This window comes from Oryx dammah, unplaced genomic scaffold, assembly GCF_014754425.2.
Source record: "Oryx dammah isolate SB20612 unplaced genomic scaffold, SCBI_Odam_1.1 HiC_scaffold_10, whole genome shotgun sequence".
NCBI lineage: Eukaryota > Metazoa > Chordata > Mammalia > Artiodactyla > Bovidae > Oryx > Oryx dammah.
In genome coordinates this window covers 45,554,797-45,579,313 of record NW_024070194.1, presented here as the reverse complement: position 1 = coordinate 45,579,313, position 24,517 = coordinate 45,554,797, and the positions used below count along the sequence as shown (strand labels likewise).

At 56.9% G+C, this 24,517-nt stretch overlaps 2 protein-coding genes across 16 annotated transcripts; one reads left to right on the top strand and one right to left on the bottom strand.

Annotated features, from left to right (window-relative positions):
- Positions 1–209: 209 nt before the first annotated feature.
- On the top strand, positions 210–4,089 carry LOC120868995 (coiled-coil domain-containing protein 24-like). Of its 15 annotated transcripts, none has more exons than XR_005722387.1 (7): positions 210–698; positions 1,241–1,357; positions 2,046–2,120; positions 2,679–2,767; positions 3,219–3,316; positions 3,428–3,523; positions 3,607–4,089. XR_005722387.1 is itself a non-coding variant. In XM_040248011.1 (7 exons), exons 1-7 carry the CDS (start codon positions 573–575, stop codon positions 3,525–3,527), a joined length of 702 nt encoding a protein of 233 aa, XP_040103945.1. In that variant the 5' UTR covers positions 235–572; the 3' UTR covers positions 3,528–3,785. The 15 variants fall into 15 exon arrangements, 1 of the variants encoding a protein (XP_040103945.1); XM_040248011.1 differs by adding an exon at positions 926–1,101 and having other exon boundaries at positions 235–698; positions 2,043–2,120; positions 2,713–2,767; positions 3,247–3,316; positions 3,448–3,785; XR_005722388.1 differs by lacking the exons at positions 3,219–3,316; positions 3,428–3,523.
- On the bottom strand, positions 4,044–24,313 carry LOC120868994 (sodium- and chloride-dependent glycine transporter 1-like). Its single transcript, XM_040248009.1, is given in 14 exon segments — positions 4,044–5,297; positions 5,427–5,597; positions 8,539–8,639; positions 8,728–8,827; positions 8,946–9,080; positions 9,169–9,406; positions 9,819–9,922; positions 10,004–10,138; positions 10,346–10,478; positions 16,894–17,164; positions 17,531–17,662; positions 18,371–18,527; positions 24,127–24,186; positions 24,189–24,313. Coding segments are annotated over 14 exon segments (1,962 nt in total). The 5' UTR covers positions 24,219–24,313; the 3' UTR covers positions 4,044–5,102.
- Positions 24,314–24,517: the final 204 nt, after the last annotated feature.

Here is a 24,517-nt window from a genome sequence, read left to right as displayed (position 1 = left end):
CCGGGCTCATATTTCTCGGTTCTTTCACCTGCCCTGGAGTCTAAAGGTGCCCAGGGATGAAAGGTGCTTGGAGCCTGGGTGGTGCACGGTTGAGACTGCGAAACCACCTACCACGGCTGTGGGTTGGGCTTTGCTAGCCGGCACCGCCCTGGAATGGGCGGAGCCGGGTCCCTCTGGGGGCGGGGCTTGAGTTGAGGGCCCCGTTTCCCGGGTGACGGCCGCGCGGAAGAGGCGGGGCTAGGGCCTCCTGGTTGCCGGGGCCGCGACCTGAAACCAGGGCCTCCGACAGTCGATCAGTAGTAGAGCAGAAGAGAGCGCCAGAGGCCAGCGGCTCTGGACCGAGCAACTCTAGTCGTGGGGACGGGCGACGGAACGGAATGAGGCTTGGGAGAGGCCGGTCCGAGGGACAGGCTGGAGGCGTGGCCTGTGAGACCCGGAAGCTGGCGAGGCGTGAGTGGGTGTGCCCGGCCCTGGGCGACTAGCAGTATACCAGTAACCCAGCGCTCCGAGCTGTGGTCCCGCAGGTCCAAGTGGGCGACCGCGCGTCTGGGGGGCAGCGGCGTTGGCGGGCCATGCCTGGGGACTCCCAGTCGCTGTGGGAACTGGTGGAAGAGCACGTTCCGCTCCCGAAGCGGCCCGAAGTGAAGAGGATTCTAGGCGAGAAGACAGTGGATCTGAGCCTGGAGCTACGGGCAGAGGTGGGGCGTAGGAAGGTGGGCCCCACGGCAGACCTGTCCCACGACTCGGATGCTTTCCTCACCTTCTAGGGGTCCCTAGCCCTGCCCAGTAACTCTCGAGCTCTTGACGGATCTCACTGTCCGCCCAGCCCTCTCCAATTTAACTGCCCGGCCCCTCATTCCCCCAGCTTCCTTGCCTCCCTTCACTTCGCTCCGCAGTCACCGAGGTGCCCCAGCTCTCCTTGCAGGTAGTGATGTTAGGATCATTGCTCCAAGAGGCTCGATCTATCCTAGCCTCTGGATCGCGCCCCACCTCTGACCTCTCCTCCCTTCTGGCACCACCGCCCCTCTTAAGATATCTTGTGTGCCAGGAACTGCGGCAGCTGCTCCAAGGTCTCCGCCGGAAGGCCATCTGTGAGGGCAGGTTGGAGCTCCAGACCTGGGTCTGGGCCCTGTCTCCAGAACTCAGATGGGCTAGCCTGGTAACTGACAAGGGGCCAGGGTCGCCTTTCCTGTGGTTCCCTGGAAGGAGCCCCTCAATTGCCTTTACGCATCTTCTGCAGGGACCAGACCCAAGCTTGGGTCCAGTATAGCCCCAGGGTCCTGCGCTTTGCCTTGGAGGAGCCCAGGTGTGATTTGCCAGAACAGGAAATGTTCCAGATGAGAGCTGGTGAACCCAGGTATAGTAGTAGGAGAGGCAGGATCTGTCCTTGCTGGGCAAAGGACCCCAGCCAGCTGGTAGGTCCCACCTGCGGGCATGGAGGAGTTCCTGGTCTGGGACTGACACTTCTACAGCCACCTGTGGTAGGGGTCAGCCCATGAGGGCTGCAGAGGCCCAGGAAACATGTGTCAATCCTGGGAGCTTGGTTTGAGCTGGGTTTTAGAGTAAGAGGAACAGATTTCCAGACAGATACAAAGAGAAGCGTTTTGCAGGAAGAAGTACACACAAATATGAATGGAAGGAAGGACTTCATCCAGGGGCCAGGTGTCCCTCAGGCTGGGGTAGCCAGGCTGTGAGGACTGGGTTAGAGAGGGCTAGGGACTGAATGAGATAAATCAGCAGCAGCGTGTTCATCACTGAATGGTAGCAACTTATGTCTCACACGTCCTTATGAAGGGGGTGATGTCCCTATTTTGCAGATGAGGATACTAAAGCTCAAAAAGGATGATTGACTTTCCCAGACTCACACAAAGGAAAAGGTGGCAGAACCCATGCACAATCCCAGGCTCCAGATCTCCTCCTTTTAGTGCCATGTTGTGTTGCCTTTGTGAGAAAGCACAAAATTGTCTAGGAGAAATGGCGTTTGTATCCTGAAGACCTGGGGTGAAGCAGCAGGGGAGAGTGAGGTTCACTTCATCTGCCAGCAGCTGTCACTGGGACCTCAGCATCATCAAGGACCAGCTGAACGTGTCCCACACTGACCAGGCTGCTGGACACCTGCGGTGAGGCCCCCAAGTGTGTGCAGTGAGGTTGGAGACAGGGAGGGTGGGACTGTGGATGGACCTTGATGTACTGGGACTACTGGGAGGAGAAGGGAGGGAACATACCTGGCTGGGAGACCCAGGAGAGTGGGGCTGAGAGGTGCAAAGGGCAGGATGCTGATGAGGTTGCTGCCAGGAATCAGCCAAGTACAGATGCCTACACGGGCCTTGGCCTGAGGACTTTTATCCTGGGAGGTAGGGAAGAGGTGACACACAGAAGAGTTTTTAAAGCAGGGAAGGGCTGTGATGCGGGAGAGAATGGAGGCAGGAGGACCCTCAAGTCTAGTCCTATCGTGTAGAAGAGAGAATGCTGCTCCTCAGGGTGGGCCCTGGGAGGCGGGCAAGGAGAGAGGACACCCCCTGCCCAGGAAGAGGCCGGCAGGGCTGCAAGGCTGTGCTGGAACAGCATGAGGGCAGCAGCGGGAGAGGTGGACTGAGATAGGAGGGCCTAGAGGAGGCTCCTGGGGAGGCCAGGGGTGGGGACCGCATGCAGGGCTCTGCTGAGACCCGGGTCTGCAGCGCTGCTTCCGGTGCTGCACTGTCCATGTCCCAGGGCCCTCCTAGAGGAAGAGTGCCATGCGCTAGAGAGGGAGATTCCCATCCTGCAGGTAAGCTGCAATCCTGGGCCACCCTGCCCCCAGCCCTTCTGCTGAGCGTAGACGCCCCAGTGTCTCACCCAGGGTGTGAGATTCACACACGTGTCTCTATGTGTCTCTGCCTGCAGAGGTTGTGTGAACCCTGGGTCCGTTTTTCCTGTGTGTACACTTAGGTGTGTGATCCTTAAGTACGTGAACCCATATTCCAGTTGAGTCCCTAAGTCCAAGGTCAGCACTTTTAGATCAACTGTTGGGTCTGCCTGGGTCTTTTGCCTCCTCTTCCCCAAGTCTGGGTTCAGGCCTGCCACTCCCTTGCCAAGCTCAGCTTTTCAGGGAGAGGCTGGTGTTCCTCTCAGGAGTCCCCCCAGGTGGTTGGGAGGAAGAGACTGCACGGGCTGGTGCCCCACCGTGGGGATTCTGGCCTGGGCACCCTGCCCAGTCCTGCCCTGTCCCTGCCGTAAAGCCAGGTACTGAGCCACCTCTCCCTGTAGCGCTGCCTGGAAGACGAGTATTCAGGGGCCCCTCTGCCCTCTGAGGCAAACCTAGAGCCCACCCTGGCAGGTGAGGACCCTAGCAGGCCCCAGAGCATCTAGCGCTCCACTCCCACTTCCCCCTACCCCGTCCCACCTCGCTCTTGTAACACAGCCTGGAAGACTGGGTGCTGTGTCTCAGGCAGAACCTCTCCTCCAGAGCTAAAGAACAGAAGGCAGCCATGCAACAGGAGTTTCAGGCACCCCTGAGGCCTTCCTATTTCTCCCCCAGGCACAGGTAACCCAGAGCAGACAGACAGCTGGATGGGGCACTCTGAGGGGCAGGCTACGGTCCCCTCACAGCTACTCCCTCCCATTCAGGCCACAGCTCTTGGAGTCCTCCAGCCAAGGCACCGGACTCCAGCCTTGCCTCCATGGGGTTGCTGGAGTTTGGGCCAGGTTTCTCCAGTGCTGCCTGCCTGCTCCCCCTCTGGAGCGCTGCCCCAAACCTGCCACTGGGGATGGAAGAGTCAGTGCCTCCTCGGGAAAAGGCCAGCTACTGCTCTCTTTCAGCTGCCAAGGTCCAGCCCACTTCAGATCTAGTCTAGGATGAGCCCTCCCCAGGATTCCACTGCTGTCTGTCTGTCTGTCTGGCCCCCACCCTACCTTCTCACCGCGACCTCAGTGCCCGGTCCTGACTGTCACAGCTTCTGGCCTTTCTCCTCCCAGGCATCCCCCCAAAGGCCTGGCAGGAGGAGGTCTTGTCCCAACCCTGACTCATGTCCCCCTGGAGGACCCAGACAAAGCACAGCAGCAGCTCAGAAACAGGAATAGAAATTTCATTAAAACCTATGGACTTTAAAATCCTAGTGGTATGCAGATGGTTGAGGGTGGGAGGCACACTGTTATTGCTACAGAGGATTAGAGGCGGCTCTTCCGGGACTGTCACTGCACAGAGGGGCACAGAGGACGGACACACAGACACTGCAGGGCTTAGGGGAAGGAGTTTTGTCTCCAGAGAGTGGTTGGGGCACACGGGCTGGGGCAATTTGGCATGTGAACAAGGGTAGCCCAGTTCGGGAAGACTGGGCTTTAGCCTGGCAGTGGTAGGGCAACGGGGTGTCATTTAGAGTCCACTTCCCCCGGGCTCTGGGCTCAAACCTCCTGCTGAGCATCAACCCATCCCTACCCACCAGAAATGAATTCTTTGGGTGGGTTCTTGGGTCATGGGCCTCTGCTGGGCAGGCCCTGACAGCCAGGGCTGGAAGGGGGCTCAGGGACCTCAGAGCTGCCAAGTGACATGCAGGCGGGCCTGGAAGACAGATTGGGCCCGAAGCCAAGGCAAGGGGGTAGCAACCACAGATAAGACAAAAGGGCCGGGCCACACAGCCTGACCTGTACGTAACACTCACAGCGCCGCCCCCCTGCCTCCAGGTAGGAAGATCTGAATTAGCCTTGGCAGAGGCTGGGGTCCAACCCCAAGGGCAGGAACACTGGTCAGGAGGCCGAAGATTCAGGGTCAGGGACAGGGACAGGTAGGGGACCCACCCAGAACCTCAGCTCAGGGCAAAGTGTGGGGGCATCAGAGGCCATGTGAAGCCCAGCAGGCATCTGGGGACCTGACCTGAGAGCCCTTCAAAGTGCTACTGGGCCCCCCAGCAACCCCCACATCACCCACCCCCCCAGCTGCCATCTTGGCATCTAAAGGACCTGTAAACACTAGGGACATGAGCACAAATGACCGTGCTAGCAGTGGTGACAGGTGCCACCCCTGGCCAGGGCGTGGTGGGGGCAGGCGGTGACACCTCTCCACTGTCTCCCCAGGCTCTGAGTTGGGAGCACAGGATGGGGGTTGGGCACTCCCCCAGCAGCTGTGCTCATAGCTGGGAGTCCTGCAGATGGATGGAGTCATTACTGCCCACCATGGGAATCTGGCCCTTGTCCGGGTCCAGCGGCTGGAACTCAAGCCCATCTTCAGGGGAGGGTGGAATGGTGGGGGCGTAGCGCCCTGTTCGGTGCTCCAGGAGTGCGGGACCCCAGTCTCTGCTTGGCTTTGTTGTGTTTTTCAAACGCTGCAGGAGAGGTAGGCATGGCGGAGGGAGGGACGGGCGGGCAGAGTGCATCAGAAGGGAGCCCTGGAGTGCCATCCATCCATCTACCCCCTTCTGATTCACCTGGCTGCCCCTGTCCCCACCCCTCACCTGGAGGAGGGTGTCCCCATCTGTTCTCTGGAAGTGGAACAGGGCGTAGAATGGAATGCAAATAACAGAGGACAGAGCCATAAGGAAGCCAATGGCCTCGGCCCAGCGTGGATACTGGTATTGGTTGTAGGTGATTGTCTCGTACTGGATCACCAGGAAGATGAGAATCAACTGCAAAGAGTGGGGGTTGGGAGTGGGCGTGAGTCCTGTCCAGGCCTACACAGGCCTTAGGCCTCCTATCAGCACTGCTCCCCTCCCTCTCCAGTTTCCCCAACTAGAAAGAGGCATTTCAGGGAGGGCAGGGGTGACGTCAACGTTTGCATAGCAGAAGAAGCTGATGACACCAGGGGTCCAGGGTATGATGGGCAGGTGGGCACTGCGGAAGCAGAGGGGTCTGGCTTCTGGAGAATACTGAAGCAGGCAAGAAACTGTTCAGCTGCCGTGGCCCTTGGAAGTCAGTTATACTCAAAGACTTGCAGCGGCCCCCCACCGCCTGCTGAAGTAAGGCCAAATCCGTGGCTTTTAAGGCTTCAGTGGCATTTTCCATCTACTAAGCATTTTTTGAACTGTGGTGTTAGAGGAGACTCTTGAGAGTCCTGTGGACTGCAAGGAGATCCAAACAGTCCATCCTAAAGGAGATCAGTCCTGGGTGTTCATTGGAAGGACTGATATTGAAGCTGAAACTCCAATACTTTGGCCACCTAATGCGAAGAGCTGACTCATTTGAAAAGACCCTATGCTGTGGAAGACTGAGGGCAGGAGGAGAAGAGGATGACAGGATGAGATGGTAGGATGGCATTTCCAACCCAATGGACATGAGTTTGGGTAAACTCCAGGAGTTAGTGATGGACAGAGAGGCCTGGCGTGCTGCAGTTCATGGGGTCACAAAGAGTCGGACATGACTGAGCACTCATGAGCTGAAACATTTTTTGGATGTTTCCTCCAGACCTGGGAGCTCCTGGATTGCATCAGCTCTAGGTCTCCAGTGCCCAGCACAGCACCTGGCACAATCTCATGTGCTGATCTGAACTGACTTGTGCAGGGAGGTGTGAGCAATGGGGGAAAGGAAAGGGAGAAGTCCTGCCAGTCTATGGCTGCAGAGACGGCAGTGGACAGCCAGGGGAGGCTCCGAAGCCTAGAAACCGTGTCAGGCAAGGGGTGCTCTCAGGAACCGCTTTGGAAAGAGCCGAGGGACACCAGAGATAAAGCCTAGGGTTGCAGCAAGAAAAATACTACAGGAAGCAGAAAGATGGGCAGGTGGCTCATGGGCCACTTGGAGGGCCTGGGACAATGGGTGCTGCTTGGCAGGAGGCCTCAGCATATACCTCCCAAGCCTTCAGCCGCATTATGGAGCTCAGGCCCCGCCAGCCTTTTTAGGGACTAAATTCCAGAAGTCAAGACCCACATCCGGGAGATGGTGCACTTAGAGGAGCTTATAACAAGTTTCCTGAATGGGACTAGAGCCTGATCTAATGTGTGGACAAATTCTTTATTTGAACTGATAGAACGATGGAGTTTGTAATAAAAAATAAAAAATAAAAATTTTCAGCACTATGAAGAAGTAAAGCCTCCAAAAGAAAGCTAACAGCCCAGAAGCACACGGTCCACAGAGCCTGGCATCCTCACCTGAGGGGATTCCAGCCTGGCTTTCTGAGCACAGAGAGGCTGCTGCGGCCTGTGCCTCAGTTTCCTGGAGACACCGGACCCAGGCTGCCTCCTTCCTCCTGCCCTGCCTGGGTGATGCCCTGGGTCTTCCCACAGGGCGGCAGCTTCCTGGGAGCCCTGGAGGATGAGCTCCCCCAGGGCAGGTCCTGGGCCAAAGCCATAACCCCCAAGGGCACAGCACTTGGCTGTGGTGTCTGCCCTCCCCTGCCTCCCACCACTTACAGGACACTTCCTCTCCTCCTGTTTCAAAGCTGAGCCAGTGGCCAGAGCTGGTGCCTGTGCCAGGCCTGGGAAGATCCCACACCCCATGTGATAGAGGCCTCAGCCTTCAGGGGCCTTTTTAATTTTTTTCCAGAAACATGAGCCAATGTGGAAATCCGGTGCTGACCTCTCCGGGCCACAGAGGAACTGGCACGAGGGGATGGGAGCACGACTCCAGACACTGCCCTGACCATCAGGCTGACCCTTCTGTCACTCAGAGACAGCCCTGCCTCTTCCCTGTGGAGGGACCATTACACTAGCAAATCCCTACCCCCCCCACCCCCGCCCCCACCCCTGACTTCTCACCCTGATCATAAAGGAACAAAATCAGAAGGTTTGTAGTCCACAGACCACTCCTCCTCCTAAACTTGTTTCTAGTGCAGCATGGGCCCAGCACACACGCTCCAGATCAGACCACCTGCTTTACATGAGGGCTCTGACTCTTAGAAGCTATATAACCTTGGGTCAATTACTTAGCATCTCAGGGCCTCAGTTTCCTTGTCTGTAAAGTGGGGATAATAATGAAACCATGAAGAGTTGTATCACGAGACTTAGAATATTGTTCCTGGTCATAGTGGGCTTTCCCTCCACCACTTCCACTCCCTGCTCGGGGGTCTGTCTTCCAGGGAACCCAGAACTCCCCCTCCCAAGCTAGCCTATTCCAGGGTGGCTTAGGAGGGTGTCCCAGATCCTGAGCTGATACCTGACTTGCACAGCCTGCTTCTGGAACATACATTCACACCACATACCCTGAGCACTCCAAGCACCTCAGCTATGAGGGACTAGAGACACGAGCTCAGTGAAGCTGTCAGAGGCCAGCGCCAAGGTCAGTTATGATTCCTGAGGCTCCTCTGGGGAGATGCCAGGTGGAAATACCAAGGAGAGAGGGCCGGCTCTCAGCTGCTGCCAGCCTATTTTCCCCTTCTGAAGCTGGGCACTGTCTTCTGTCGAATACAGGGCCCTGTGCTCCCTCCCTAACCCAAGGCCAGGGCTTAGGTGGTTCTGAGTCTCCACACCTGTCTGACTCTGTACAGCTTTGCTCAGACTTCCAGTGACCAGAGCTGTGGGTGCAGAGCCCCAGGGGGAGCTCTGGCCTAATGGTTGGGCTTGTGTTCCTCCTTGGCTGCTTCCAAGAGAAGGACGCTCGCCACGGGGGCAGCAGGGGAGGGACCAGCGAGGAACTTACAAAGATGATAGCTGGTGAGATGAAGCGCCAGCAGATCTGGAAGAAGAGGGGCGGTGGGAACCCCAGCATCATCTGGATGTCCTGGAAGTAGTTCTGGTGCCCTGGAGAGAGGGCAGTCAGCAGCCCACAGGACAGCGTGAGCAGGCCAGGGGGTGGGACACGGGAGGCCGTGGAAGCTTGGGCACTTACCGTAAATGTACATAATGGACACACACATGATACAGGAGATGATGACCAAGGAGAAGCTGGCCGCATAGTTGTCCATCAGCAGCAGCCAGTAGATGCCTGCCTACAGGCCAGTGGGCAGCTGAGTTGGGGGTGCCTGAGGCTACAGGCCCCTTCTCTCTGCTATCTTCCCCCACCCCCTACCCTGGCAACTTCGGCCCAGCCTTTGCCTTGGTTCTTACCTGGCTGGTGAGGGGGATACCCAGAAGGAAGCCAGCCACAGCCATGCCCAAGGTCACATAAATCTTTCGCTGAAGGATCCACTTGTTCGCTACCTCATCCACAAGGGCTGTGACCAGCGTCTCTAGGAGGCAAAACTGCAGGACACAGCCATCAGAGCAGGGCCTACCCTTGGCCCTGCCTCCTCCCACCCTAAGCCACTGGCCCAAGTCCCGTGCCTCGTACCTGTGTGCCCAGCCCCATCAAGATGAGCATGAAGAAGAAGAGCAGGGACCAGAGTGGGGCGATGGGCAGCAGTGTGAGGGCCTCTGGGTATGCCACGAAGGCCAGGCCTGGGCCGTGTTCTGCCACACTGGCCACGTCTTCACCCAGGTGATTGGCCATGAAGCCCAGGATGGAGAAGATGACGAAGCCGGCATAGACGCTGGTGGCACAGTTAGTGATGCTGATGATGACACTGTCTCTAATGGGGAGAGAAACGTGAACAGGACACTCAGCTTAGTTCCTGCTGCCCAATTTGGGCCAGCAGACTTGAAGACAGGGAAAGTTCTAGGAACAAAAGGAACAAAAGTACCCCCAGTCTCCTCTCTGGTCTGTTCTGGGCCTCTTTAAGTAGGTGTGAGGGTCTTGAGTCCTTACAGACCCCTGGGGCATCACTATTGTCACCCCTTCTCTCTTCTGCCCAAGTGTTCTCTGTTCTGCATGACTGGAACCAGACCCGGCATTGCCAGCATCTCCAGGCTGTGAGTGGGAGGGAGGGTGCTGGCGGGCCAGAAGGCTGCACTCTGGATCTGGTGGGTCTGGGGGAAGCAGGGTCATGCTGCAGAGAGGGCAGGAACAGGGGGCAGCCCCAGCGCTGGCGGAGAGACTCTCACCGGTAACAGTTGTTGTGGAACTTGTTGTAGGAAGCCATGGTGATGAGACCTCCCCACGCGCAGCCCAGCGAGTAGAAGATCTGGGAGGCGGCGTCCCCCCATACCTGCAGGAAGAGCTGTAGTCAGAGGCTGGCACCTCTCTGCCCCTCCCCGTCCCTCCAGGTCACCTTCCACCCACAGCCCACCTTGGCCTCCAGGATCTTGTCCCACTGTGGAGTCAGGTAGAACTTGATGCCCGTGGAGGCTCCTTCCAGGGTCATGCCACGGAAGAACAGGATGGTCAGCACCACGTAGGGGAATGTGGCCGTAAAGTACACCACCTGGGGGTGAGAGGGGCCCCACTGGACTCCTGTGGGCTCTTCCCACTCCACCCCTCAACCTGCCCCCTCAACCACCACGGGTCCTCTGGTCGCTCTTTCCCTCCTACATGCTTTCATCATGCCCCCACCCACCCCTCCACACATAAAACCCAGGCAGGGAGGCAGGGTATTTCTGGGTGGGCACAGATCCTGGAGGAAGGGACTTACTTTCCCTGAAGACCTGATCCCTTGCATGAGGCAGAGGAAGACGACCACCCAGGAGACAAAGAGGCAGCTGAGGAGGTGCACCTGCACCTCCCCGAAGTTTCCAATGTCATCTGACAACTTCAGCACATACAGCCTGGAAGGGGATACTCTGTCACTGAGGGCCAGCCACACCATCCAGCAACACATTCCCAAGGCCCAGGGCCCAGCCTGGCAGCTCCCTCCTTTCACGGAGGCCCAGCAGCCGGCTTGTCTGAGATGGGAGCCTTGGTGAGGCCCCAGCCCCAGCCTGCCCAGGCCTCTCTGCCTGTTGCCTCTCCCAGGATCCTCGAGGGTGCCTGCAGGCCACTCCCCAGGCCTGGGCTAGCTTCCTCAGCCCCTGGGGTGTGGAGGTCTCCCTGTCCCTGCTCAGACCCGGCCCAGGCCTTTCCTTTAGGAAGCCTCTCTCCTCCAGACTGGACGCACCCTGTCTGGTGTCACCTCCTCCAGGAAGCCTTCTGTGATCTTTTCACAAACACTAGTCGTCCAACTCTGATGAACAGAGGGAGGCAGTGGAGTACTGAGAAAAGATGGAGGATTCTCAGCTGGCACTAGTAGTAAAGAGCCCGCCTGTCGATGCAGGAGACGTAAGAGATATGGGTTTGATCTCTGGGTTGGGAAGATCCCCTAGAGGAGGAAATGGCAACCCATTTCACTATTCTTGGCTGGAGAATCCCATGGACAGAGGAGCATGCAGGGCTATAGTCCATGGGGTCACAAAGAGTTGGACATGACTAAAGTGACTTAGCACACACACTGGAGCACACAAGCCTAGACTTGAACCTGAATTCCTCTCCTGAGTATGCATGACTCTCTGGAGCCCTATGCCATGCCAGCTCTGTTTCTTCAACCTACTGGATGTTGATGTGCCAAGCCCTTGCTAGATGCTGGGCATATTGACCTAAATCAGGTATTGTGGGCACTGTCAGGAGCGTCTTAACCCCATGGGGAGGAACCCACTAGAAGTATTCCTGGAAGAGGGGAGGCCTGAGCCAAAGTTGGAAGGATGGGGAGAAAGAAGGTGAAGAGAAATGAAAGCACATGCCAGGCCGAAGGCACGGGTCAGGGTCAGGTCATGACACAGCAGGAGAGGGTCAGGAACTGCCTGGCATGTCAGTAACTCAGGAAGGCTGGAGGAGAAGGGGAGAGAGACAGAGAAGGATGAAGATAGGAAGGAACAAGATCAAGAGAAGTTGTGAAGTCAAGATGCAGAAGTTTGGATTTTATTCTGAGAGCAATGAGAAGCTTCTGGAGGGTTTTTAGAAGAGGTCTCTCAGGGCCTCTCCTTGGCTCAAAACCTTGTAGCAGCTCCCATCTCTGGCCATGGAAAAACCAAAGCCCATACAGTGGCTACAAAGCCCTTCATGATCCACTCTCTCCTAACTGCCATCCCTCAAATCTCCTCTCCTCCTGCTCCTTCCCTCCTTACTCACTGCTCCAGCTGTGTCGGGCCCCTTGGTGTTCCTTAAATGTGCCAGGCCCACTCCCACCTCAGGGCCTTTACACATGCTCTTCCCTGTCTCTTTCCCCAGACCTCCACGTGTCCACGTGGGTGTGAGATCTGTGCAGGCACACAGGGCCCCGTGCTTAGAAGGGCCTTGTGCTTGGTTTAATGTCCTGCCATTGCCATCTTGAAATTCTGAACACCCTTGAACAAGAGGCCCCATCTTTTCATCTTGCGCTGGGCCCCACAAATTACACAGCTGGGCTTGTCGACATGGTTGCCTCCTTCCTTGCTTCCTTCAAATCTTTATTTGGGTGTCCTCTTTGCAAAGGGACCTATTCTGGATACCCAGATTAAAACTGCAACCCCAGCCCCAGCCTGGATCACCTTACCCCATTCCTGGCTATATTTTCCTCCAGAGTAGGTCTCTTCCTATCATACTGTACATTTTACTATTCAGTTTGTTATCTGCCTTCTATGAAGGCAAGTGTTTTTGTCTGTTTAGTTCATTCCCATATCCCTCCAGTGGTTCTCAAAGTGCCTGGCACAGAGCCATCCCCAGTAAGCATTTGCTGAATGGATGGAGGAATTAACATCATGGAAAATGGACTGGGGAGTATAAAGGGAGTATCTGGAGGGTGACTGGCTTGGCTGTTGGAGTTGTCCAGGCTAGAACTAATGAGCAAGAGACAAACTATTGAGCCTCAGTCTCCTCATCTTTAAAATGGGCATCATAACTTCAACCTAGGATAATCTGTAGATAAATTTAGAAAAATACAGGCTCCTTTCTTTCCCTCTTTCAGTGAAAACTTCTCAGCATAGCTTCATAGGCTGTCCTCTAATCTTAGCTCTTTTTACCTTTTTTTTCCAACTCAGTTATCAAACCTCATGAAAACATGTTTAATACCATGTGATGGGTGGTCACCCTGGTCCCTCATGGGACAATGTTGCCAGGTCCAGGATTTGTTTGCTCAGCCCACCAGACTGTCAGACTTGCAAGCACCTGAGTAGGCCTCCTCTGCCTCCAATCTTCTCCTAGGCTGCCCTTCATATTGTGACCTGCAGAGGGCGCTGACCAACACATCCCTCTTCTGCCAAACTCCTGCCTCTGTGTTGGTTTGCTCAACAGGCATCAGGGTCAGAAACTTTCCAGGCTCTCAGTCCATGGGGGAACCAAAGATAAAGCAATGAATAAGATCCACCCCCTCCTCCCAGCAGTGGCTCCTGGACTCTTGAAGCTGTGCTTTCCAATCTTTTCCCTTTGGGACATGCAGAAAAAAATAATTTGGGCCCATGGGGCAAATAGACAAGGTCACTCAAAGCTGAAGGTAGCAGGGCTAGAGATTCTGGGCTGCCCAAGCCCAACTGGACTGTCACACTATTTAGGGCACATCGTGTTGGGAGCCTCCACTTCCAGAATAGCCACAGGGTCAAGCACCAGCGTTCAAAGTAAAGAACCCATTCCTTGCTCAAAAGACTCTCTAAAAACTTTGTCTAGGTACATATGTTACACTGGTAGTGCTTGTATTGTTTTCTTATTGCACACAATACAAGAGTTTAAAGAGCTTGGAAGGCTAATCTGCTGAACTCTGTCTTTCATTTATGGCACCATATTTAATGTTTGGTTTTGGTTTTGGACCATGTGCTTTTGAGACCAAACGACTAACTGAAAAACTTTTGGAACCACACATATTTACAAGTTGGCTTTCACATAACATCTCTTGCCTTATTCTGCATTATTTTTTAAGTTCCCCAACCAGATGGTAAATGTCTTGAGAGCAGGACACTCTCATCTATTTCACTGCATCTCTAGCAGTGGCTATCACTGTGCTTCCTGAGCCCCATCACTGTTCTTAGTGATTTCTGCTACATCTTTATAATAACAAGAATGATGTTGTATCCACTCCCACTTAAAGGATGAACAGTTGAGACTTAAAGAGGTTTGGTGACCTCACAAGGCCAAGCTGGTATGTAGCACAGCCAGGATTTGAGTGAGGTCTGTGTGGCTCCAGAGCTGGCATGAAGACACTGAGAGAGGGGTGCTGGGATCCAAGTCCCATTGGATGTCAGGTGTCTGCTGGGGAGATGAGGGCATGGTCCTGAGCTTAGGGCCTGCCTGGCAGGCATCAGATCAGCTCTCAGAGGACTGTAAGGTAATTCTGTAAAGATGTGGTGAGGACAGGGAAGGCTGGAGGCCAAAGGGTGGGCGAAAGGCAGCCGTGGGCTCAGAAATCTGTCCTGGGAACTCGTCTCCCTTTAGAGGAGTCCATCTTTCTCTTGATTTGCTTTGTTCACTTGTAAAATGGGAATATTTTATAAAACCGGCACACACTATCTAATAGGGTTGCTATGGGGCTCAAATGAGATTGTGCAGCTTTCCAAAGGGTCGCTGGAAACTATGGACCCGGAATGCCTGCAGAGTATCATCGGCCTAATTCACATTAGGCCCCAGGCACAGCAGGGCATGCATATCCTGACATATGTATATCCTGACACAGCATTGCGGCCTAGTTCCTTAACATCGGGGAATCAGTCTCTGAATCTGAAAATGGGGGTGATATCATATAATATGCCTAGCACATAGTTCCCTGGTGGCTCAGGGGTAAAGAACCCACCTGCCAATGCAGGAGACTTGGGTTTGATCTCTGGGTTGGGAGGATCCCCTGGAGAAGGAAATGGCAACCCACCCTAGTGTTCTTGCCTGGAGAATCCCATGGACAGATGAGCCTGGAGAGCTACAGCCCATGGAGTTGCAAAAGAGTTGGACACGACTGAGCAACTAAAAAACAATAAGCACATAGTAGGTGCCCAGAAATGGGGGTGCTTGCTCACCTCATCTTGCTGAAGCCAGCTTGGGCAGCCCTCTCAAAGGTCACTCCCCTAGGCTCTCCAGGAGAGGGCAGCAGGGAGCGAGCCATCCTGAAGGGAAGGAGTCCTGCCTGGGACTGAGGCTCCTTAGGGAGGCCTGGCTCCAGCCTCAGACAAGGAGTGGAGTTCAGCGGGCCATCCTGTGGACCTCCTGACCCGTGGCTAGTTTCCTTGGAGGGAAATCCCCCTCTAAGTGCACTAGATAAAATCTCCTGAGCTTTGCCAAGCAGTAGCCCCACCCTGGAAGACAGCCCCTGGGGTGATAATTTCTGGAGCCTCTCCGGGCTTTGTGCTTCTGGAACCTTCCAGAAGGTTCTCTCTAGATCAAGTTGCCCAGTCCACACCATGCCCCAAATGTAGCACAATACCTGAGTGGGAGGAGTCTCCTACTCCCCACTCTGTCCCTGCTCTGAGTACAGTCCTCGGCACCCTACTTGGTGCTCAGGAAATGGCTCATCCAATGACTGAACAACTGGATCTGCCCAGAGGTAATTTTGCCCAAACCTCACTGGGAGGCAACGGCTCTATGGTCTCCACCACGAGTCTTGAGGACGGTGACCGCATCCTAACCGTCTTTGAGCATCTACAGTGCAGCACAGGGCCTTCCCAGGTGGCTCAGGGGTAAGGAATCTGCCTGCCAGCGCAAGAGGTACAGGAAACACGGGCTCAATCCCTGGGTCAGGGAGACACCCTGGAGGAGGAAGTGGCAGCCCATGCCAGTGTTCTTGCCTAGAGAATTCCATGGACAGAGGCACCTGGCAGGCGACAGTCCAGGGGTTGCCGAGAGGCAGACACGACTGAGCACGTATGCAGCAGCAGCAGCCCAGGCTCTGAGGCTCTGAGTGCTGGCCCTCGGCTTAGAGGACGTGGACCTGCTAGGACTTTGAGTGACACTGGGACCCGCACCGCTCAGCCCTGACTCTCCATCACAGCGCAGAGAAGGCCTCGAACTCTCTGACCGGCAGGGGAAGCCCTGTGCCTTTTGATGTCCTGGCCTCCTCTGTCCTAATCCTCTGTTCTACCTGCTCCCAACCCCAGCTCCAGTCTGCCGCCTCCGGGCTGCCGCGCACCTGCCCATATCTACCAGTCCTTCTAGACTTCCTTTCTCCCTCCTCTGGGAAGGCTTCGGCTTTTCTATGACTTGTTTTCTGACCGGGTCATGCTTGGTATGTGGGATCTTAGTTCCCTGAGGAGGGATTGAGCCTGTGCCCCTGCAGTGGAGTCACTGGGAGCCCGGAGTCTTAGACACCGGACCTTGAGGGAAGTCCAGGGGAAGCGTCCTCGACCACCTGCTCTTGCCCTCACCACATCCCTGCATTTGCCTGCACTGAGGCCCCTGCCCCAAATAGCTTTAACTACCCATCTCCCTTCTAGACTGTGACCTCCTCGTGGCATGGTCTCAGGGCCGTTCATACCCCATGGGCACACAGGGCCCGGCAGAGTGGACGCCATAAATGTTTGTGGAATGAATGAACAAGGGCTGCCCACCAGCCCACAAAGCCCTCTTCCCATGAGCTCCCCAACAGGACGTGGGGAATTTCCTCCAGGATGTCCTGCTGGGCCCTCACACCCACCCAGGTGGGACAAGATGTTCCAAACACCCCCAGCAACAGCTTCCCTTCAAGCCAGCCCTGGGGACTCCATTCTCTGTCAGCACAGAGCTCAGGGGTGCCAGGCTGCCCTTCCCAAACACAGCTTGATAATGACAGCTCTGGGCTCAGGAAACTTCCACAGCTCTTCTTTGGTTCTGCAGGGTTAGGTCTATGCTTCATTCTTATAAGCCCTCCAAGAAGTCACGTACTCCCTGTAGGCTACCACATGGCTGGTGAGTTCCCCACACACCTGTTACCCTTCGTCACAATGGGTTTCCCTCAGGCTCATCTGCGACTAAGGGCCTCTGCCCATGCTCTTCGGCTTACCAGGAAGCCACCCCTCTTTGCCCCGACCCTCCTCATCTGACCTGCCTGACTGCTGGAGCCTCAATACTGCTGTGTAAGGATGCTCACAAACTCACAAAGCCCGTGCGTCAGCCTCTCCTGAAGTGGGCTGCGAGCTCCTTACATTTCTTCCCACACCCCTGCTGTGCTCCATTCCTGGCACCCTCCCTAAACTGTAGACCACTGCCCTTTGGCGAAGAGGGAGGGCTGAAGATAGGCTCCCAGGGTAACCCCTAGAAGCCCAGTTCCCATGGGAGCCTCACTTCCAGTACTCCTCACTGGGGCTTGTCCTCTGGAGGGTCTGGTTGAGTGCCTGAGAGACGTTGCCAGGCAGGGCAGCAGGCTGCACGCTCTTAGTGATGTTGGGGTTATCCAACATGCTCACACAGTTGGGCGTGTTCCAAGGGTTATTGCAGTAGGTCCAGGGTAGCACGGACGTCAGGGACGAGAAGAAATAGTAGAAGGCGATGCTGACCACCATGTTGTAGTAGATGCCGATGTACGTGGACACCACGATCATGCCGTAGCCCACACCTGGGGGAGGGGAGGGGCAGAAGCAGCTTCACACACCTAGCTGAAGGATGCGAAGCTAATTCTGAAGGGCCTAAGGGGCAGGCTTTCGTGGAGGGCCACAGAAGGGAAAGGTCAAAGCCTTGGCAAGAGCGAGCTGGGGGCTGAGTTGGGGAGCGGTTGAAGGGCTTTTGTGTATGCGCGTGGTAGGAGAGGGTGGAGGCCAAGTAAACAATGGATCCCAGCATGTGCCCCTGGCCTTGGCCACTGATGTGGACCTCGGGTCAACACCCAGGTTCTATAGGGGTTGGCAGTCTTTGTACAGATGGGTGAGTCAGCACAGCCCCCAGGGGCCCGTGTGTATGTGTGTGTACCCCATCCGGGCCTCACCTTTGAACATGGGGCTGATCCTCCAGACCCCCAGGCAGCCCTGACTTGTAAACTGGCCGAAGGAGAGTTCCATGAAGAAGATAGGGATCCCACAGAAGATGAGCATGATGAAGTAGGGGATCAGGAAGGCTCCTGGTGGGCAGGGAGAGGGCTGGCTCAGGGCCGGTTCTGGGGGAATCCCACCCTCTTCCTGCTCAGAACCCGACAGCAGAACCTGGGCTTCCAGGAGGGTGTGCCATGCCCTGGACTGGAGCCTCAGTCTGAGGCACACTGCTCATGGCCTGTTTTTGAACTTGACAGGGGGTCCCAGGAAATCTGCTCTGAGTTGAACCCAGGTCCTAGAGCTGCCATGTTTGGGTGGGAATTGATGACTTAACCAAGCAATTTCACATACATTAGCTGAAAGTGAAGTTGCTCAGTCGTGTCCGACTCTTGGCGACTCCATGGACTGTAGCCTACCAGGCTCCTCTGTCCATGGGATTTTCCAGGCAAGAGTACTGGAGTGGATTGCCATTTCCTTCTCCAGGGGATCTTCCCAACCCAGGGATCGAACCCGGGTCTCCCACATTGTCCCCTGAATCATTTTGGGGTGGCTGTTGAAATGCTGGGGGTATAAAACTGAGACTTGAGAGGTTGGGTTGCTTTCCTCTCTACCTTTTCTCCCCTCGAGGGATCAGGCTGCCAAGGTCAGGGGGTAAAGGGTACCTAGGCCGGGGGGAGGGGGGAGCAGCTAAGGAGATTAGGGCGAGAGGCCACCCTGTCTAGAGTGGGGTCTGTGCCGGAAGGGGGTAGCTGGGTTCTATCCACGTGGGTGGTCCCTGCCCTGTGCCCACTGGGTACCTCCCCCGTTGCGATAGCAGAGGTATGGGAAGCGCCAGACATTGCCCAGACCCACAGCATAGCCCACGCTCGTCAGTACAAACTCGATCTGGTTGCCCCAGTTGCCCCGTTGGAGGCTGTGGTCCTTCTTGATGGCCTCGTTGGGCATAGCACGATTCTGTGCAGACAAGAGAAAAGCCACCATCAGCAAGGCATTGGCATGAGGTGCCTGACCCTTCAGGCCTCCCCTAGTGGGGACACCATGGACCCTCCAGGCCCCCACCCCCACCCTGGGCTTCCCCTCTGCTGGCAGAAGCTGCAGGCAGGCCTGGCAGAGGAGCACAGAGGGAAGAGTGGCTGCCAGAGGGTGCCAAGTGGGGCCTCCCTCACCAGCCCCCCAGCACCCTGTGCTGGGGGAACCAGCCCACCTGAGGAGCTGCTGCCAGCATCTGAGAGGTGGGACACTGAGAGGGAGCTCAAGTTGAGAGCCCCCCAGCCCCAGCCCCTCCAAAGCCTCCCCTGTCCCCTCTGGGTGAGGATCTGGGAGCAGCTGAGCCTCATGCCAAGCAGCCAAGCTGGGTTGGGCACAAAGGGGCCCGTGTCCAGACAGCCCCCCAACCCGCCGCCATATCGCCAGGCTGAGCATGCCGCCCATGGCAGGTGGCTGTGGGGAGGGGACACTGGGCCCCGCCCCAGCTGAAGGCTTTTTCCAGGGGGCACCTGGTGGTCAGGGCTATAGGGTACAAGAAGGGGAAAGCAACTGAGCTCGGCCAGACCTGAGGAGGGCATTCTGGAACTCAGGATGGGAGGGCCAGGGGAGCCATCTCTAATCGCCCATGACTGGGGGGGGAGCCCTGGGGAAGCTGACCTGGGCTGAGGCGGGGAGCTGCAGGCCATGAGCTGGGGGAGGAGACCAGAGTCGTAGGCACCGTGCCAGACTTGGAGGACACACTCTGGGGAGGTCTAGTTCCAGTTCCCTCGGGGGAACCAGGGAGTGACTCTGGAAAAGGGTCTCTGAGCTGAGAGAGCATGGGCTGCAGAAGAGGGCGCTGGTCAGGAAGGGCTGATGAGGGGGTCTGCCCCAAAGGAAGGATGTGGGCTCCCCTGGGGAGCTGTGGGGCTGGACTGGGTGGCCTGAAGCCCCACTGGGGACCCCAACCCCACAGTTGGGATTAACCCAGTAAGTCCCTTTATAAGTGTGAGCAGACCCATCCCCCATGCCATGCCTGTTCCACCCCTCCCACTGAGTCAACCACCCTGAACCGGAGCCGGCGGGGTCAGAGGAGTCTCAGAGGCAAGGGAGGACCCGGAGAGTCACCCACAGAGAAGCCCAGAGACTCCCTGAGTGACACAGACAGTCTCCCAGAGGTGGGCTGTTCTCCCGAGAGAAATGGCCAGGGTCCCTGAGGACATCGGATCAGAGACATAGCCGCTTGACCTACCTGAGGTACAGCGCGGTAGTGACACGGACCCTCAGTTGGAAAGAGACCGATTCAAGGCACGCAGGCAAATAAACAAATGGGCCTGGTGCTTTGCCATGCTGCTGGACTCTGACACTGACCGGCAGGCGCAGAGTGAGGGAATGGTCTCACTGGGCCCGCGCCTTCCAGGAAGGCCTATTTGGGAAGGCAGGCCCAGAGGCCCCCACACCTGATGGTGGCCCTCCTAGCCACGCACCCTTTGCTCTCAGAGGGCACATCTGGGGGGCCGCTCCGGGCTTGCACAGCACGTGGGCACTACTGCATAGACACCCTTGTCCTTGCCAAAGGTGTCACCTCCCACCCAGCACTGCCCAGAGGAGACCCTGAGCCTCACATGATCCTGGGGCCCAGGTGGGGGCCCATACCAGGAACCCTTCACAGAGCACCCAGAGCCGACCAGCAGAGCCTGTGTGCATTCATTCACACACAGAGGTTTACAAGCACCTACTATGTGCCAGGCCCTACCTCAGGCTCAGGAAATTCAGAAGGGAACACAACACACCCCGACCCACTCAGAACTAGAAGTCTAGGGGGAAGTAAGCCACTAATGAGATAAACACATAATTTTTACATGCAACTTCAAAGTGACCACAACGAGAACGTGAAAGGGTGACCAGGGTTGGGGTAGGAGCAGGGTGAGGTCACAGAAGGCTGCCCTGATCAAGAGGCTTGAAGGCCACCTTGGCCCTGGGAGAGGGCAGCTGCTACAGAATCCCAGCTAAGCCTGTCACCACCTTCTAGGACCGTTTTTGGGGACAGGCCTAGCAATAGCGTGGGGTCCAGCGGGCATTTTTTCAGAGGGCATGAGGCCTGCCTGGCATAGTTTATCCATTCCCAAACAAAGCCCAGCCAAATAGGCTTCCTATATGTTGATCCTACAATAACAGTTTTATTCTGTCTGAGGCTTGTTTACTTAGGGGCACCATGGAGGACTGTAGCAGCTGCAGAGTACATGGGTGGGGTCATGAAGCAGCAGTTATAGCCCTAAGAGAGACAACTGAGGATCCAGGATGGCCTCACGGGTGGAGCAAGGGCAAGGCCTCTTGCAGAGACCGAGGTCCTCAAGTTTGATGTTCAAGGCCTGACCAAGTGCAGTGGGACCAGACTTGGGCCTCTGAGGTCTCTGCTCCTCCGTTGGTGTGGGGGGGGGCCCGGGAGGGTGGCCAGCAGCGAGTCGCAGGCTGACTGAGCCCTCGGGAGTCAGGGTGGCATTGATGAGCAGCACAGTGCTGAGCCTTGCGCTCAGCAGTTCAGCCCTGCTGGCTGTGCCCCTTGGAGGCCCGAGCCTGGGAGCCTGGAGTTGGGGATGGGACTGCGGCAGGAAGTAATAGACAACACAAGGGGTCCACTATGCAGAAGGAGGTATAATTAGGCCCTGCAAGTGGTGGGAGGAGCTCCTAGCAGAAGCAGCAGCAGCCGCTGCTCCCTGGCCCTGTATCCCAGCCCTTCAGTGCCCCCTTCAGGAGCTGTGGAGGGAATTCTGCCATGGGGGCCTGGTCCACAGTTAGGCCTCGGACTTTTCATTCCAGTGCAAGCTATGTGCACCAGTCTGACTGGTGAGGGCATGGCGCTCAGCAAAGGACAGAGGAAGCCCACCTTCCTCCAAGGACACTGGAGGGAAGGGTCCCTCTGTGGGGCTTCCTGGGGGCTCTAGTTCCCTTCCAGGCCTCCTCTGGGGACTGCCCTCCACTTCCTTCCTGGACAGCAACGCCCAAAGCCAGCGAGACTTTTCTAATGCTGCACAAGTTTTTTTTCTCCTTGCATAATTTTCCTCATTCTAAGCCCTCCATTCTTTTTTACCGGCTGGGTGGAAGGCCCGTCACAGTCACAGTCCCTGCAGAGGTTGTTGGCTCTGAGGTGCCCACAAAAGAATCTCTTTGTGCTCATGGGTTTGGCCCAGACTGGTGGCCCGTCTGTTTGCCTAACCCAGCTCAGCACCGCCGACTGGCCAGGCTCCAGGCTCCTGCTGCCCATCACCCATCTCCCACTGTCTGCTGCCCCTCGCTGCCCTCCCAACCTCCCTCCCTCACTCACACCTGGGTGGTGAGTTAAACCAGAGTGGCCTGGTGCCCTTCTGGGTTGGTCCCTCCTCCTCGGGCTCCCTGGATAGCCCCTACCCTCACCTCTGACTCGTCCTCATGGGCCTCATGGGTGGTGTCCGGGGTGGGGATCGCCTCACCCCGTGCCCAAGCTTCCCCAGGCTCAGCAGGATGCAGGCTATGGGACGTGCCTTCCACAGCTGTGTGGATGGGCTGGCTGATCATCCTCCATGACATCTGCCATGCAAAGACATACACACGTAAGACCCTCAGCGCCCCTGTCCTAAGAAGCAGTCACTGAGGCAGCACTGTCCATGCCTACACAAGATCTGTGACCTGTCTTGGGTTCACAACCTCACACCCCATCCCTGCCCAGGAGGGTGAGCCACACTGAGCAGTTGCTTATGTAAGTCCTCTCCCTAGCCTTCTGCCCTCTGTTTCTTCACTGTTCTGCTGAGCTGGAATTCAGGCAGTTGAGCTCCAAGGGCAGAAACCAGAGCTCCCCCTACCCCACACAGCAGAGCCCCACATCCCGACCCGCAGAGGCGCCCCTCCCTGCTCCGCGTCCAGACTCAGAGGCAGCCCAGGTTTCTACTCTGGGCGATAGCTGTGCCCAGGCTGCCAACTCCCACCCTCCAAGAGCAGTGTCCACTGGATATTTCTGTGAATTGAGAGCTCTCTCTTCTGCTGGCGGTAGACACTCAGGACTCCTAGAGCAGGCCAGGCGGGCAGGCCCTGCTGGGAGCCGGCAGGCTTCTTGTCCAGGACTCTGAAGCCCCAGGATTTGCTCAAAGGATGAAGTCCTATCCTAGACAAACTTTGCAGAGAACGGGCAAGACCCTACATCCTAGACTGACCTTGAGCCAGATCCATATCCCTGGCAGCCTTCTCTGAGCTCCAGAGTGGGAATTCAGGCAGACCAGCCATGACAGTTAAGCGTGGCTGCCTCGGGAAACCCTGTGACCTCACACCCCTTGGTTCTTGGTTCCCCAACTTGTCTTCCTGAGGCAGCACCTGCCCTGTAATGACAGAGCCCTCCATCCTTCAGCTGGCTTCCTGATCCCGACACGGGAAAGAGTCAAGGGCCGGGCTGGAGGAGCAGGACCATGGGAAAATCCACCCCCGACTCGAGCAGTATACAGGCGCGATTAGTGTCTCCTGTCTCAAGGAAAACCTCACGGCACCTCTCAGGAGATCAGGCCCTCATAGGGAGGCGAGAGAGGCAAGGACCTGCCCGGGGCTGTTTCATCCCAGAGCCCTGACTGGCAGAGGGCTCTGCCAGTATTGACCCGCCAGACTTGTGGATGGCAGACAGAAGATGCAGCCCAGGCCTGCCAGGCTCCACTCCAGGCTCTACTCCCTGGGAGTAGTGACGGGACCTGTGGGTGGGCTCTGTCTCTGCCCTGGAGCCCAGCAGTCCTGCCCCGCACTGTGGCAGCTGTGAGCAGCCTCTGCCCCAGTCGGCTGGCAGCGGGCTGGCATTTTGGAAGTGGCTTTGGTGGCTGACCCTGGCAGTCCTGAGGGTGGAGGGCAGCCCTGCATAATGCTACTCCCAAACCCAACCCAGGTCTCCCTAGAGGACATGCCTTCTCTTGCCTGCTGGAGGTCAAGTCAGGATGCGCTGCAGAGAAAGAAGGTGGCTGTCCCAGTCCTCCCACCACCCCCACTGCCATCAGCCACATTGTTGCTGCCATCCTCGCCCATCCCCAGCTTCCAGGGATGAGGGCACACTGGTGGTGCCCACCCCACCCGGGCCCTAGTCCTGGACACTGGCAAACATTCTGCAGGGTCTGTCGCCTCCCAGCTGAGATGCTTGCCCACCCCCTTCCCCCATCCTCACCACGAAGCCCCTGTACCAAGTCCCCCTGCCCCCTCACCCACTGCCATGGAGTAACTGCCATGGCACAGACAATGGGGCCCAATTGATTAGTATAATTCCTGGGCACCTCCGGCCCATCTCCCCGGGAGCTAGGACAATGCAGCTTTGATACACAGAGCAGACTCTCGGCAGGTGCTGGGGCTGGGGGAGCCCTCACACCCCCATTCTCCGCCTCCGCGCCCTTTGCACAGCTAACTCTTCCTGCTCCTTTGCCCAGTTGCAACTTTCTGTGTCACTTTTGCTGGTGTTTGTCCCTCTGGCTGGCTGTGCCTGCCCCTCCCTGGCACAGACCACTCAGCCCCTCTCGCCACCCCCAGTCCTGCCTCCCAGTCTGCCTGGCACCAGACAGCGGGCTGAGCCTCCTGGAAAACGACTGACCTGTTCTGGGGAGGAGGGGTCCTCAGGTCCCTGAGCCGCCGCCATCTTGGGGTGAACACTTGGAGTGGAGAGCGTGCGTCTCCTCCGCTCATTCACACCTCTGCCAGCTCCGGGCAACACTGACGCATCCCCTGCCTCTTCCACTGCCTGCTGGGCAGCATCGATTACTTTCACCTCATCTCCTCCCGAAGCTCTACCGACCCCTCCCCTGGCCCTCCCCCTCCGGCCAGTCCCCATGCAGCCCAGCGTGGATGCTCCACAGCTAGAGTGAGGCGTGGGGCTTGTTGTGTTTCTCCCTGGTTCCCAGCAAGTTGTTGGAACAAAACACACATGCACACACTCACAACCACAGGGTGGGGCAGAGCAGGCACAGAAGAGAGAGAGAGGGTGG

What these genes read in the sequence shown, in the direction of transcription:
- LOC120868995 (XM_040248011.1), top strand. Translation starts at nt 573, where the DNA reads ATGCCTGGGGACTCCCAGTCGCTGTGGGAACTGGTGGAAGAGCACGTT. An exon ending in ATGAGAGCTGGTGAACCCAG is followed by an intron (nt 1,358 to 2,042) that starts GTATAGTAGTAG and finishes TTCATCTGCCAG; the next exon opens with CAGCTGTCACTGGGACCTCA. An exon ending in CCTAGAGCCCACCCTGGCAG is followed by an intron (nt 3,317 to 3,447) that starts GTGAGGACCCTA and finishes TCTCCTCCAGAG; the next exon opens with CTAAAGAACAGAAGGCAGCC.